This window comes from Planococcus citri, chromosome 3, assembly GCF_950023065.1.
Source record: "Planococcus citri chromosome 3, ihPlaCitr1.1, whole genome shotgun sequence".
NCBI classification, from domain to species: Eukaryota; Metazoa; Arthropoda; class Insecta; order Hemiptera; family Pseudococcidae; genus Planococcus; species Planococcus citri.
Genome location: NC_088679.1, coordinates 39,170,986 through 39,187,535, shown reverse-complemented (window position 1 = coordinate 39,187,535; position 16,550 = coordinate 39,170,986). Strand labels below are relative to the sequence as shown.

The 16,550-nt window shown below is 33.0% G+C and overlaps 1 protein-coding gene and 1 long non-coding RNA gene across 2 annotated transcripts in view; both read left to right on the top strand.

Annotated features, from left to right (window-relative positions):
• Positions 1-16,550, top strand: part of LOC135838439 (uncharacterized) — a 220,964-nt gene that overhangs the window by 83,285 nt on the left and 121,129 nt on the right. The window lies entirely within an intron of this gene.
• smid (nuclear valosin-containing protein-like smid) lies at positions 3,197-7,498 on the top strand. The gene is made up of 15 exons (XM_065354066.1): positions 3,197-3,381; positions 3,456-3,597; positions 3,693-3,816; positions 3,895-4,108; positions 4,188-4,284; positions 4,356-4,637; positions 4,706-4,840; positions 4,912-5,131; positions 5,202-5,484; positions 5,563-5,923; positions 5,998-6,165; positions 6,249-6,371; positions 6,450-6,656; positions 6,763-6,999; positions 7,202-7,498. The coding sequence occupies exons 2-15, from the start codon at positions 3,481-3,483 to the stop codon at positions 7,271-7,273; spliced, it is 2,640 nt and encodes an 879-aa protein (XP_065210138.1). The 5' UTR covers positions 3,197-3,381; positions 3,456-3,480; the 3' UTR covers positions 7,274-7,498.

Sequence of the window (16,550 nt, the reverse complement as noted above, 5' to 3'; positions counted from 1 at the left end):
GACGTAAGTGTAAGTAAAAAAGACAGCTTCAACCCAAATTATGACTCTACAGTTCTACTTGGAAATCTTGTCATTTTGGTTTGCGGTATCCCTTGTATATTATTTGGCTTATTTTAAGATGTATGACTACCAGGGTACCCAAGTTTTTCACCGTTATAGGTTCTTAACTACCTACGTACATTTAAGAAGTTTACAAAATCTTGTTTATTTTCTTTGTTGGTACCTTCTCATGATGAGTGAGAAGGGATTCAAAAAGGATAGCAGTGTTGTAAATATAAAATCTACCACTCTTGTCCATTATAATTTACGTAAGGTGAAAAAAAATACATTCTAGCATATTGAACCGTTTTGAACTTTACGTATTTTTCATTTGATGAAAGATTATTGCATTAGTAGGTATTATTGTGGTAGAAAAGGGTTGCGAAAATTTCCCAGACCTGTTGAAATTTTTGAATAATTAATGAAGAAAAACGAAAACAGTATTTGAATAATTTTTCATTCAATAAATGTAAATTTGACGGGAAATTATTGCAACCTGATTTTCATAACTTGAATTATTATTACCTATCTGCCTAGTTAAGCATTAAAAAAAATTCAAAGACGCGTTTTCTTGCAAATTGCAAGGTACCTATAAAACACCGAGTTTTGCAACATAGTATATCGGCGAAGGATAGAAAAAATTCGAACGCAGGGTTATGAATCCATGTCCTCCTACGAAACCGTAAATATTATCGTAACAATGTAAACGAAGCAGAAAATTATATAAATATTAATAACAGAAAATCTGGCAGGCGTGTAACAACTTATGTTGGGTAAAAGCTTAGTTAATAATATTGTTCAGTAATATTCAAGAGTAGGAACCATGACCACCGGTCACTAACTCTCCGATTCAGATCGTTTGCAAATGACGGATTTCTGAAAGAGCTTCCAGCTTTCTGACAGTTTTGACTGATTACTTTACGTATTACTTATACCCTAATAACTAAGTACGCCAACTTTTTATTAAATTGACGATTTTTTTGCAAGAGCTTCAAAGGGTATGTAATACGTAGGTACCTATGTATAAGTAATCTAGGCACCTGAACTTTCCTCGTGGGATTGAAAAATAAATAAAAATACCGAAATAGGAAAAAAAGTACGGTGGTGTGAATGTCTGTAGATAATGAAATGGTTTTGAATACGTTTCGAAACAATACCGCGAAGAATAATTATTTGTATCTGAAGGTTTGAATATGGAAAAAGGAAAACATATTATTTTCAAAACATTCATTTATTTCCTTTAATTTGAGTTCCAAATTTTTGGAAAGTTATAATCTGACTCGTGTAAATGTACAACACTTGTACGTAATGGGTAGATTAAAAGTTGGCGGAAATCTTAATCCTGAAGTCTGGAATTATGTTAATGACTATGGCCTCCATCTCTGAAGCAAAGAATCGTCCATTGGTAGGGATAAGTTAAGAAACGCAGCTGCTACATTCAATCTCTGTTATAAGATAAAATTAATAAAACTGTTCCTGATGCTATGTTGAGATATATAGACTGATTGCTTGCCGGATAGCTTAATTGCTCGAAGCAACCCCCGGTATCGTAGATACTTCTTAAAACTGATAGCCTACAGCTATATATCTTCTGTTAGAAATGAAAACTTCTGAGCTGTCCACTAATTAAGCAATGTTATAATTTAACCATTTTCTGGAGGAAAACACATTTAATTTGTTTAGTTTTTTTTTTTTTGAATTACATTTTTCTTCCCGATGTTTTTAATTTTTCACTGGTTTTTACTTCAAATTTTGATCGTTCATTCACTCCTACTAAACGAATCTGCGAACAGTTTTAGTAGATATTGGATAGGTCATGAAATGAAAAACTCGGCTTTACATTGGTACCAAATGGGTTCCGTTACATTTTAGAAATCAGTTATTCAATTCGTAGTACGCGAACTGAAAATATTATTTCAACGAATTTGAAAAAAAAGCCTTGCTTTTGGTCACATTCTTGCATTGAGTATTGTTTTGTTATTTTCATGTTCTAGAATTTATCGACCTATTGCTTTTAAAACATCTATTCCGTTTAATTTTTACGGTAGCTAAACGCTATTTTAAGGAGAAAGAACTTTAGGAAAATAAATAATGTAAAAATTACCATAGAATAGTGCAAATAAACAACACTTACTACCATTACTAGGTTCCCTGCTTTTCAGCCGATCTATTTTCAGTATCTGAGTTTTTTCCTTCGGTTCCGTCAAACGCTAAAGCATTATCGATGATGCGTTTTATTTTTATTATTTAAATATTTTCTTTAAAACATTTTTTTATTTAAAAAATTATAAACAGCGAAATTTCATATCAACGATATTTTCAATTTTCTAAAGAAACGTTCTAATCTAATTCATTGGCCAGTAATTTTTAGTTTTTCAAAATTTTCCACTTTTCGCATGTTTTCAAATGATTTTGTTTGTCCAACAATCGATCAATTTGTGAATTTAATTTTGATTTGTGACAGGTGACGGACAATTACAATTATTTATTCGTCACAGTGCCTTCTTTTCGAGAATAAGTAATAAGAAGGTGTAGAAGGGCAAGGGTTTGTAAGACGTACTGAAATTAAAAACAAATAAATAAACTGGAAAATGAAATGAAAATTGAAATTCAAACAATACAAAAATGAAAATATAAAAATCTGGAAACTGAATTGTCTTGTGTCTTTTTATTTTTGTCAATTTGCTAGAGAGACACAAAACTCAAAAGTCAGTCGTTCGGTCCTATAAATATAAACCTTATAGTTACAATTATGAATAATGGCAATGATGAGTATTATCAACTTAACTATAAGTATAAATTTTAAATTTTAAATTAAAAATTGAAATGCAGGGAAATTTTGGAAGTTTGAATGTTCGGATTCGGAACTTGGTGAATGTTGAAAATAATTGATTGATCGTTCATAAATAAAATAAACAGAACTAATGCAATAATTTGTGTAATGAAATCAAATAAAAACGAGAAACAAAATGTCAAAATACAAAATAAAAATTTTTAGAATAATTATTTCTCAATATTTAAAAAAATATGAAAAGTTTTTTGTGTTTTTAGCGAACCTAGCGGTTTCAGTATGAATTACTGTTACGATTCCTTTTTTCCTTGAATGTTCTGGCAACTCAACTAAGCTAGGGGGGGTTCGTTTTTTTTTTTGAAGAATAATGCTTTTTTGAAAAAATTTGCAAGCTTTTTTTGTAGTGGTTTTATTGCACATGGTTTTTTGAAAAATTTGAGGCAAGTATTTAAATATTTGTTTGATAAATGGTCTTATTCATCAGGTTGAGTACCGCTGAGTCACTTGATCGTAGATTTGTAATTGTGAGCAGCAAAAGCAGTTTGTCTGAAGTAAGTTTCTGTACTCACATCATGCCTCGAATTCTGTCCAAACGTGCCTCTAAAAAATTGTGTTTTTTCATCAGAAAGTCGACTGTCAACATGTGAAAAATGCCGTCGAAGTGCTATGAATTCAAAAATCTTGGTTTACGAACTAATTTCGAGACGTCGAAGTACTCGAAAGCTAAAAACATCCGAGACCGCAAGTTCGAAAACCGTGTCAGAGAAGTAAGATCGCAGCTGTAGACTGCTACATGTGTTACCGGCGTGGCTTGTACTTATATCCATCGTTAAACTAAACCATGTGTTTTTTTTTCTCGCAGTATATAAAGGAGAACAAACACAAAACATTCCTCGATTCAGACACGCTGGTTGATTCACTACGACGTAAATATCCGGAGTATATGAGAAGGCAAAGAACAGCGATCAAGAATTTAGCAGGACAAGGTATTGTACTTCTAACGTTCGTTATAGGTTATAGCTTAATTTGCGATAGAGATTGTGATATAGTTTTTCTTTTACTAGTTATTGCGAAGCTAACCGAAGAAACGTTCGAATCTGATGCTGAGAAAGATATGGCAGAAGAACCGGTCGGTAGTGAAAACGAAGACAGTCGTTCTAATTTGAGCAACATATCTAGTGACGATGAATTATCTGCGACGAATAATGTAACTGCAAGTATAAATAATACTTTGACAGATTTGTATAAAACATCCAGCTCAACTCCCGGCGCACCTCAGTAAGTACTTTACCTGTAGAGATGTAATGCTGAAATTATACGCAAAGCAGTCGTATTTATGATAGTTTTATTTTTTTAGAAACGAAGAATTCATTAATATAAGCAGTGATGAAAACATAGAGGAAGAAGAATCGAGTTCCAGTAGCTGTTCAACCATTACTATTGACGGTGATCAGGTAACAATGCAGTAGAATCAGTTTAGTTCTGTTTTTATTCTTTCCGATTCTACTTTTACATGATTTTTTAGGGGAATAATTCTGAAAAGAGTGTACCTGCGTCATCTATGAAGAAAAGAAAATTGTTAGAAACGCCCGAAACTCCGAATACCGAAAAAGCATCTACTAATGGCAGCGTGAAATCCGAACGTAAAAGATTCAAAGGTACGCCAAATTCTCGTCAGAGAATTAAAAAGCCTGATCCAGAAGCTTCGAAACAGAAAAAACAATTCTCGCTCGATGAAACTATACCCGTTAATAATATACCCGGCGTGTCTTTCGCGGATGTAGCTGGTTATCAACATGTGATCTCGGTAAATTTTATCTTTCGTTAGATTCAAGTGCATAATTATCGGAGTATCATTAATGATATTTTTTGTAGGAAATCGTTCAATTAGTCGTGCACATTTATCATCCTGAAGTATACGATAAGGTTGGAATCGACCCGCCGCGAGGTTTTCTATTACATGGTCCGCCCGGGTGTGGTAAAACGTTGTTAGCTCATGCAGTGGCTGGTGTTAGTATCTGATCTCGCAATTTGTTGTATCGTTTTTGTTTCTATTTCAATGGTGTTTGAATATTTTTTAGGAACTGAAAATGCCTTTGCTGGATGTCGCAGCCCCCGAACTTGTGGCCGGTGTTTCTGGTATATCAGAGCAAAGAATCAGAAAATTATTTGAAAATGCTGTGAAATCATCACCGTGTGTATTATTTATCGATGAAATAGATTGTATCACTCAAAACAGAGATATAGCGAATAGAGATATGGAGAGGCGGATCGTTTCACAACTGCTTTCTTCTATTGACAGTAAGATTTTTACTTTTACGACATTTACAATTGAATTATGACTTTGATTAGAACGCTGATTTTTTTTCAGAACTTAATAGAGATCCGAAAGGTGCTCAAGTGTTACTGATAGGAGCCACTAATAGACCAGATAGTTTAGACCCAGCTTTAAGAAGAGCTGGCAGATTTGACCGCGAAGTATGCATGGGTATTCCTAACAAAGAATCTAGGCATCACATTCTTCGATTTCTGTGTTCTAAATTACGATTAGCTGAAGATATATGCCTTAGAGAAGTCGCTAGTCATACGCCTGGTTATGTCGGAGCCGATTTACTAGCGTTAATTAGAGAAAGCGCCTTATCCGCAGTCCATAGGTCAGTATTTATTTATAAGCTTTTTATCGGTCATATTATTTAATAACATCTAATTATACATTAATTTCTGTTTTTCAGAATTATGGAAAATGTTCCGAAACCCAACGTAGAAGATAGCTGTTCTCCGAAACGTAACGTAGATGATAGCTGTTCTGATATTAAAGACATTCCTAATAATGAAAGTACTCCTTTAAGTTCCCGTAAAACAGATGATGTTTCCAGTTCAATTAAGTCATCTTTATTATGGATAAGAAATAAGTTACCAATTAGCGAAGAGTATCTGAAGAATCTCTGTATCACAAAAGAAGATATAACTTTATCTTTGAAACGAGTGCAACCATCATCCAAACGAGAAGGTTTTGCTACAGTTCCTGATGTGACATGGGATGACGTGGGATCTTTGAAAGATGTCCGAGAAGACTTGCAACTCGCCATTCTAGTAATTATTATTTTTCTTGTTCGGTTCCTAGTGCTCGATGAAATAGTGCTGTAATTTTTTTCGTGTAATTTTAGGCTCCTGTCAAGTATCAAAAACATTTCGATGCTTTGGGTTTACCTCTTTCGATGGGTGTATTGTTATGTGGACCTCCAGGATGCGGTAAAACGTTACTTGCCAAAGCAGTTGCGAATGAAGCAGGAATAAATTTCATATCAGTAAAGGGACCCGAATTATTAAATATGGTTTGTATCTCATTTAGTGTCGAGTTGTTTTTTCAAATTTTTAGTTTTGTTGAATGAGCTTTGTTAATTTTTTTCATCTTTAGTATGTTGGTGGTAGTGAGAAAGCAGTCAGAGAATGTTTTCAACGAGCGAAAAACTCGCAGCCGTGTGTTATATTTTTTGACGAATTAGATGCTTTGTGTCCGAAGAGATCAGATCATTCCGATGTGAGATATTCATAGTTTTGTCTTCGTAATATGTACTTGATTTTCAATGTAATATTATCTCGTTAATGCTCCTAACAGAATAGTGCCGGTATGAGAGTTGTAAATCAGCTGTTGACTGAAATGGATGGAGTCGAAGGAAGAACTGGTGTATTCCTTATGGCTGCTACCAATCGACCCGATATCATAGATCCGGCTGTTTTGAGACCGGGTCGTTTAGATAAAATATTGTATGTTGGATTTCCTAACGAGAATGATAGACATGATATTTTGCTGGCGTTGACTAAAGTGAGTGTAATATCGAATTAGCTTCACTTGACTATCTTGTTGAGTTCTTGAATCGAGTGCTAACACCTATCCAATCTTTATTCATTTTTTTTCATTTGTTTTTCAGAACAGAACCAAACCTCCTTTACATGATGACGTAGATTTGATGGAAATAGCCAAAAACCCATTGTGCGAAGGTTTCACCGGAGCTGATCTAGCCGCGTTGGTCCGCGATGCTAGTGTTAGAGCTTTGAGCGAATTAATTACTTCGGGTATAAACGATACCGACATCGTGAAAGTATTCGTAACGGCGAAACATTTTGAGCAAGCTTTACACAACTTACGTCCATCAGTATCTGAGAAAGTAAGTGACGAAATTTCTATATCCTTCCTCTGTCTGTTGAATGTTAAAATGCTTACAAAGAGAGGGTACATATCAAGATTTCAACGTTTTGCACATAACCTAATGGTGAAGAGCACTTGCTTAGCTCGCTGTATTAGTCTTGCACTTGACCGCTTGCATCAAGTATACGAATTTGAATTGAACAAAATGAAAATGTTTCTAGGATCGAGCACATTACAACCAGTTAAGGTTAAAATTCGCCACATCCGCATATCATCTTCAAAAGAAAGAATGATCAGGTGCATTCTACGGTCATGTTTTCCTCTGCTGACTGCAGCATATGAGACAATTCCTGTTCTGAAATCTAAGTCAACGTATTTATAATTTTTTTAGAAATATTTTTTCTATTTGTTTTGTGTGTTATATTATAAGATGTTCCATGTTCTCACTGAAAGCTAATTTTTTTCATTGAAGAATGAATTTAGGTTCGAATAGAGTTACCCACGGTTCACGCTTATAATTTCGTAGTTTTTAGGGTGGGTATGTAAACATTCTGAATTCCAGCACCAAATTTTGTTTTTTCTCGTTTTTCTTTAGGTTGTTTTCAACGTGATTGTTCACGTTCGATTCGTTTTAATATTTCCTTCGCCACCTCGTAAAGTTCGATAGCTTCGTCCTATCCCCGCCCCCACTAATAACTTCGCGAAACCATTGATCCTTCAGCATTTTTACTTGTTTTTCAACTCTATATAGGATTACCTTCTAATCCGCTTGCATTTAAAAAAAAAATGTATACGATTCTGGTGCAAAATTTATTGTATAAATAACATCTGTTTTTATGCATCAAACTGGACTTTGAGTGCGATATCAATTTTGATTATAACCTCATTTCTTTTTTACGTTTAGAATCGTTGATACGCGATCTACTAATTTAATCTTCATTACAAAAAAAAAGATGGAATTTTCTACTCCAACGAAAATAAAATTTGAAAAAAAGATCCACTATTCACGATGAATTGATGATTTAACGACACTTTGTATAATTTTATATCAGATTTTTTCATTTTCTCGTTAAACTTGTTCTAAACAAGGGTAAATTTTACATCTCATAAAAAATATTTTATGAAAAAACTAGAAATTTTCGATTTTGCTACCCTCATTTCGTTTTACGTATCGTTATTTTCAAAAAATGTTTTAAAAAGTCACTTACTTACATCGTTCTCCATTCTTAAAAAGAATAACTAATTGAGCACTAGAAATTTAATTCGTAGGTAATTTGCTCAGTTGATAGAATAACGTTATGAGAACTCAAATAAAAACAAAGCAGACTATATAACAATCTTTTCGTTATTACAGCTGAGTATATTTCGAAGATTTAGCATAAAAATGTTTATTTCTTATTTCGATGAAAATAATATTTGCATACATTTATTTAAAAATATTGAAAACTTTTTCCACATGAAATTTAATTGAAACTAACACTCATTATGTAATAATTGACTTCTTTACATATTATTATAAAACTTGAATCGAGTAAATTCAATTCAAGTTCATAGCATAACAAGAAATATGTATTCTCCAGAGTAAGCAGAAGGGTCGACGGAGATTCCGAAATTCAGAATTTTTATCGACACCTTGACCTCTCAAAGCCTCTTTTTTCATCTCAATGAAAAAACCGACAAAAAAGGAAATCAGTGTTCACCAAAACCATATTTGACTTTTTTTTCACAGCAATCGGTTGGATTGAATTTTACCCCGTTTAGCTTTGCAATAGCCTCTTCTTCTGCTCGGTGATTACGCTAAAGAATTAACCATTATAGCCACGGGATTTGAGACGGTTTAAGTAATTAGTCGCGGGGTATTAATTACTGGATCAATATTACCCTGGTAATGCGCGGCTATCGAATAAAAATGCGATAAATATAAAACCGATTTAAAAGAAGGGTGTTAAATGTATAGTATTTTTCCACAAATCTAAGTTTTAATAGTATATTACTCACTTAGGGAGGTAAAGTGAAGACTGCCGAAGAACGCGGGCCAGATTCTTCTTCCAACCTTTCTCCACGTCTAACGTCTTTTTTTTTTTTGCTAGCCGGATTACATTTCTAAGGAAAAACTTACCATGTCATTAAAATAAAGAACCGAACATATCTTCTTTTATCTTATTAAACGGTTTCCCTAACTCCCTGCTTGATCCACAGCACGTCGAAGTGAAATAATCGTTAAAGTTGTAATAAATGAGAAACCTTTTTTCTTCGTTTTAAAGCGGTTCGGTTTTTTTTTCCTCTCCGCTATCTTAAGCGAGAAAACTGCGTTTACGTCGTACTGCGACCAGAGGCTGTTAACGCCCCTGAGACAATATCGGCTGTTATTTCAAAATTAAATCAATCTTCCCTTCTCATTACAGTAACTGCTTTTAGCTCCTACCTAACCCTGGGTTATATTTCAACGCGATACGCACCAGTTTTTCAAAAGAAAACAATTTTCCCATTTCCGCGTTTTTAAAATGAGTATATTTTTGCATCTATTTTATCTTCCAAACGGATCGTCGTAGTTATACTTTTATAGTGATTTCAATAATATCGTTTACGCGAGTCTCTTCCCTATATTTCAAGACATAATTAAACAGTAGTACGAGTATTTCACTATTAAAGATAGATGTCATGTCTTGAAATCTTAGTAACTTGATTTGATTTTTCTCGTTAATTGAATACTTTGAGTTATTCGAATTACGAATATTTTTTTTAAAAAATAGCAATTACAGAACTTCTGATAAGTAATGTATGAACAAAAATAATCGTCATTTGAATGTCATCTTACTACATAAATGTTGGTGATTGTAAATCGTTGCTATGGAAGTTTCAATGAAATTGCCTAATTTTAAACTTACTAGAAACATTGGGTGTACTCATCAAAGCAATCAGTCCAGTGTGACAACAAATGTTGACCGCTGTTGATCTATTTGAGCTTTAGGCCAAGAAATCTTTGAAATTTTCTTTCAAACTTCTTGAGTTTTTATCTATGTTCGAGGCTATGTGCAACAGGTTGCATTATGGTAGACACTGTTGAACAATTCAACGACTAGACTGTTTTCTCTTGAAGTATAGACTGGTTGAAACTTGTGTGTGTTGAAGTCTATATAAAAATGGTAGTATTTTGTTTCTTAATAACTTTTTCTACCCAGTCATTCACTTTGGGTTCGTATTCTTCGACAATTGGCTCCTCAATCTGCATTTTCATTTCTTCATCGAGTGCATCATGTCAATAACCATTTCTTCTTCAATAATAGGTTCTAAAACGGGCATATGGAAGGCCTCTGATATTTGCTGTATATTCATATAATTGATAATTGATATAGCTGAAGACATCAATACCTTGATAGTATGCCACTAGTAAATCCACAGCATGCTCTGAAATTTTTAAAAAATAAATTATCTACCATTATTGTAATTACTATTATTTCAAATTTTAAATTTCAAGTATTATTATTGTTATTAAGAATATTCAAGAGAATATGTACGAGTACTTACATGATGCCTGGTATGCTTGTAAGAAATTTTCAGTCAGTGTGATTCTAACATTAGTAGGTATGGGGGCTGGATCACAGGCGGCTGCCAAAGCATTGCCCATAAAATGACAAAAAAAAAGATTTTTTTATCAAGTATTTTGAATTCCTTGCAAAATTTTAACGCATTTTGATAGGTCACAAGATACTTTTTTCGGAATCCGAAAAATTATCACCAAAATTTTGATTGTATTATTATTATTATTATTTCAATTTTTAAATTTCAAGTACATATTATTATCAGCCCCTTCTATGAAAATTGGGAAATCATAACGTAATAGTTTAGAAAATCCTAATATTTTAGTTTAACATCACTGACGACATTTGACTCCCCGTTTTTGTAATGGAATTTTTTCTTAGCTGCTTACAGAAAGTGTGACAAATTCGGATCTGCCGCTCGACTCACGTGGTGAGGTAGATTGATGTTGTTTGGAAGAATGGAAGCTGAAATTTTTTCATCTCCAGTTGAGATTCCTTGAGATTGGTTGATGATGTGGAGTTTCGTTGTCGTAATCTAAATACATATGACTACAAATCATTTGAGATAATTTTGATGTGAGCAGTGGCAACATCCAGTGACGCATTAAGAATTTTGTTTTTGCTCCCTCACGCCCCCTCCCTCTAACATCAAAAATTAAATTTTGTAAGTAATCTTGAAAATTAGCATTTCAGAAAAATAAACAAAGAAATAACATCTACTAAGAGTGTCGCCGTATCGATAATTCGTGCTTTCGATTGTGTAATATGACGATAGTGTCACTATCGATAGTTTCCAACTCTACTTCTCACTCACCCTCCTGAAACAACACCCTTTAACTTGGAAATTCGCGTTGTATACCAGTATGAAAAATATTTAATGGACCATATCGTTACTATTTCATAGTTACACGACATTCGTAGCGCGCGGAAAGCCGCATTGGTCAATACCATCAAACCCATTATCACGATGGTTTATACATACAAAGCCGGAACAGGAAACTGCCTTTGGCCGATTTAAAACTTTCAATTTCTTATTGGAATATTGTTCCGGTACATTATCGGTTCAACTTTTTAAAGTTTAAATGTAGCCGATGTCCGCTGTATTTTGCTCAACGTTTCGCTTATGAAATAGAAAGTTATTCGAAGGAAAATTGTCGATAGCGAAACGCTACAATATGATCTAGTATTTGAGCATTTTCATTTAAAATTCTATACGATAATATTCCACGTGCCATCATCACAACTATACCATACCCCAACACGATATTCTTTACGCGACACCCTGTACAAGAGGGATGAATAAAGATTTAAAGAAGGAGAGACAAGGGAAAAGAGAAAATAATAGCGGATAGACGTTTAATGTATTTTCCATGTAATACAACTACGCCTATAAGACTCGGATAGAAAGTACAGCACGCTAACATGTGTATGTATACGCCAGTCATGTTATTGCTAATCATATCCGCGGATTTGCGCCAAGATATATCCTTTTCTTTTAAGTTTTAAACTTTATCCTTATATGGAACTTTTAATACGAACTCTTGCTTTATGGTACGGTTTCGGACAGTGAACTGTCGCCATAGTGTATATTTTTACGAGTAGTTCTGCACGATACCTATCCTTAGCGCAATAATTGATAACTGAAATTTAAAAATGAAAAAAATATGAGAATTATTTTTTAAAATATCAACTCCGTTTCTTTTCGTTTGAATTAATCAATTTTGTGCTAAAGTGAAGAGAAAAACGGGGAAGAGAATTTGAAAATGAATGCAAAATAGGTGAGTTCTGTCCCGGAACTCTCATGCACTGTTACACATTTATGAATCATTTTACATAATTATTAGTACTATAGCACACAGACGACATTCACTTGAGATGTGGTCCGTTTGTTACTGCCATATAACACCTTGCTGTTTCATTTTATCAAGTTGTTGTGAAGTTAATAACCGTTCATGTGCTCTTAGTTTATTTCGATTTATGTACTTTATTTTGATGTTTTGCAACAATATGTATTATCTTTATTGACATGAAACATTATTCGAATCATAAGAATTTGATATAACACGAGCTTCAAGTTTGAAGATGTCAGAGCGAACTTTTAGCAGGGTTACTTTTCGTTTCTCTTGTCAGATTTTCTGGGAGGTTTGGTATACAGTCTTTAGCATTCATGCCCATATGCATGACAGTTGAAGCAGAGACGACCTGGATTCACACATGTATCGGTAGTATGAAAATATTCACTGCATTTGGTACATTGTACTGCTCGTTTTTCTTCTTGGCTCACAATTTTTAGCTTTTGTACTTGTTCATTTGCGTACTTCTTTTTAGGGAGCAGCACAAATGAGAAATTATCATTTTTTTATGAAAAAAAATTCAAACTTGAAAAAAGTTCAAATTAAAAGTCAAAATTACAAGTTTACAAAAATTACTATTTTAAAACTTGAAAGTTGATTTAAAAATACCTTTATTAAAAGTCAAAATTACAAGTTTACTTTCTTCAAGTTGAAAAAATCCGAATTTACGTAATACTTAATCATTAAAATTTGCGACTGTGACTAAAAGTCTATCCATAACACACAAATTTTGAATACTTAGATATACTAGTGATCAACGAAGCTTACATAGGTTTTTCTTTTTTACCCAAGTACAATTTCATTTGGAAGGGTCGGTAACGTTCAAAACAAAAAATATCTTGAACATTTTAAAAATGTGGTTTTGAACTATTGAAAACTAACATTAAACGTTTGAACAAAAATTTAATGTATGTACATATAAGAGGCATTTATATCGTTAAAAAATAAAATGGTTCACGACAAAAGTGCGCTGAGAAAAAAATTAACTTCATTGTTTAACAGGTAGATAAATAATTATTGTAGGTCAAAATAAATGCTCAGTTTTATTCACGATATGAAGAAAAACAATGATCCTAAAAAATGAAAAAACGCAAAATTTCTCAGATAAAAACTTAATTATCCACACAATTCACATTTGAAAATTTGAAAATTTTTGTCCGGGAACTGCTTAGGGGCAGTCCTTTAACGATTTGAGACTTTTCAACCATATCAGGTATATTCGGAAAAACAAAACTGATATCTTTCACAGACTGTTTTTTTTTAGAAAATAAAAATCTCCAACGAAAAACTCTACCTCACGATGCTCACCTCTATTATTCTGAATTCCACTTCCCTCACATTCAACTACACTCCTATCCTCTCCTCCATCTCACGATCACTCTCCTCGTCCTCACTTTCACTCTCCTCACCATCACTGATTTCAACCTCATCTGGCGAATCTATGTACATCACTATCCTCATTTTCTTGAACCTCAAAGTCCTCAGGTCGAACAGCACGTCCAGCAGGTGTGTTTATTTTACGTTTTCTGCCTCTGTTGCTTGAAGTTTCTCCAAATCAATTACCTATTTTATAACCTTTTTAAAACTGAAATTATACCTACTTATTTAATTATTTAAAATTATTTTTATTAAAAATCAATTATTTATTTAACATAAATATATTGAATCAGTAGCCCTAGAATTTGGTACCTAAAGAAAAAATCAAGGTAATTTCTAGCTGACGTGAGTGGCAGTGAAGTTGTTTGGGGATTTGGTTAGTACGGAGCAAAGATACTTCGCGCTTTCCAAACTGAGTCGAGGATAGAAAAGTACAACCATATTGCCTGAAAAACGTTATCAAGCTATAAAAATCCGAGCCCATAAATCGGTTAGTAATTAAAACTAATTATATACGCAAAACATCAGAAACGAAATGGAAAACAAACGAGCCAAATAGATGAAAAAAAGCCCTTTATTACACAATTTGCTAGCAATTTGTCTGCCATGTTTAAAAAACCGTGAATATAACGAGGAATTGAATTGAACTCGAAATACGTATGCTTTGGTATTCGAAGAAATGCGAAAAAAAAAACGAGTTGAAAAAAATACCGAGTGTAATACGAGTGTTAAGGGTGAGAGTAAATTGTTGTAAAATGAACAATCTCATTGGTTAATTATTCCGGCGGTTTTGTAATGTAGAACGACACAGGGGCGCTTGTTTGCCTCTAAAATGTCGGCTTCGTTTAACGTTTTCCGAGTAAATGGCGCGAAAAATTGCAGGGGTGCGTTGCTTCTGATTATTCTGCCAATACATCAATTTTAAGAGCTGGTCCCTACGTAAGTCTCTCGTTTACTCGTTCTAATACCTTTACCATCGATTTATTATCGCAGCAAACAAGTTTAAATACCAAAGAAAATAAAAAGGAAAACATAAAGGTAAATTATAGCTGCAAGCGATTCGGTAATCCTACTGAGAATTTTACGACTTTCGTTTCGCAAAAATAAAAGAATAAAGATACCATTTGAATTTGCTATAATTTTATGAGAAGGATGGTGATCTAGAGTTATGTTCTCAATTTCTGTTCGTTGTGGAGGTATTATGTAATTAATTTTATTTCTTCAATCATTCAAATAACTATAAATGATGGCATTGATAGAATTTCTCAACTTTTGGTATGTCGAATCATTAACTCTAGTTTTACATCAACTACTTACGATAGTTTAAAAGCCAAAACAAGTGCCATAAAATCATTAATCAACCTCATGGGTTTCCTCAGTGCATCCTAGTAAACTTGACTTATTTTTGACTTTGGCGTCTGCTTTAGTTATTTGAAAACTTTATATAAAAATGCTGAAGTGAAGAGTTGATTTAAATTTTCAATTACTTACCAGTTAACTTATTCTTTGATTTAAAAAATATGGAATTATGTTTTTAAAACAAAAAGAAAACCTTTTTTTACATCATTTTAGTCCAATGAATGGTCAGAAAAAATCGACAGATACGAGGAAAAGTGAAAAAGAAGGTTGAAGTTTGGTGTAATGATCCATTTTTATCGCTTTAACTAAGTTCCGAAATGTCCATGATCACTATAATTTCTCAAAGACATTGATTTTTGAGGGTGGTCTCAACAATAAGTCTGTCGGCATCATTCTTGTTCAAGTCACACTTGATGCAATTTTTGTCCTGTGTGTTTATGTACATGATAAAATATAATATAGGTATGCAAAATGTACTACGTATATATCCACTGGTGTCAGATTGAGCAATTCGAGCGACTGCTCGACATTTTTTGTGGTTTCTTTTGCATCAAAGTTACCATCAAACGCTATTGTTATTCTATAAGGAGAAGATGCGAAATTTTTATCGCAAGATTTCAATTACACGAGTCAGCATTAAGAGCATACCTTTAGTTTGCTGTGATTGATAAAGTATGATGTCAATAGCAAATGATCCTTTAGTAATGGCAGGATTGTTTTTAATGAAGAAAACAATATTAAATGCCAGATTTTCTCGAAATTGAAAGAATCATTTTAAGCGTTACGTGATTGGAAATTGGATATATATGTAGATAAACATTATTATTATTATCCTCATTGCTGCAGAATTGATTTTTGAACAGCTATGAGCCGAAAACCGAATTAGGGAAGCTTGTAAATTCACATTAGAGAAAAACATACCTCTCGAATGTGATTGGACGCCATACCAGATCCTTGTTAAAGCTATGATAATGGATCAGTGCACCAAAGTTCAACTTTCAACTGCGTTTTTCCTAACTAAATGATTATACTTGACAAAAAATAAACTAAAAAAAATTGAAAAAAAATTTTACTACACAAAGTTCATCCTAAAAAACATCATAAAATACAAGAATGTGATGCAATCAATAAATAATAAAAGTTAAAACTGAAATTTTGGAAAAAATAAGGGAATCAACAAGTCTTCATCTATCGATTTTCACTCAAAAAAATTTGTCAACAAATTCGGAAAATGAAGAATATGCGTTCTACCATAATATTCATGACTTTTTTTCCTTTGAATTTTCATTAAAAAGGTACAAAAATACAAAATTGGCATTTATTTGAGAAAATTTACCATCAAAATACAAAATTCATTACAGAAAATTGAAACAATCGATTAAAAACAAAATTATTCAATATATTTGAATACATCTTCGATTTCTTTAATATTGAACATG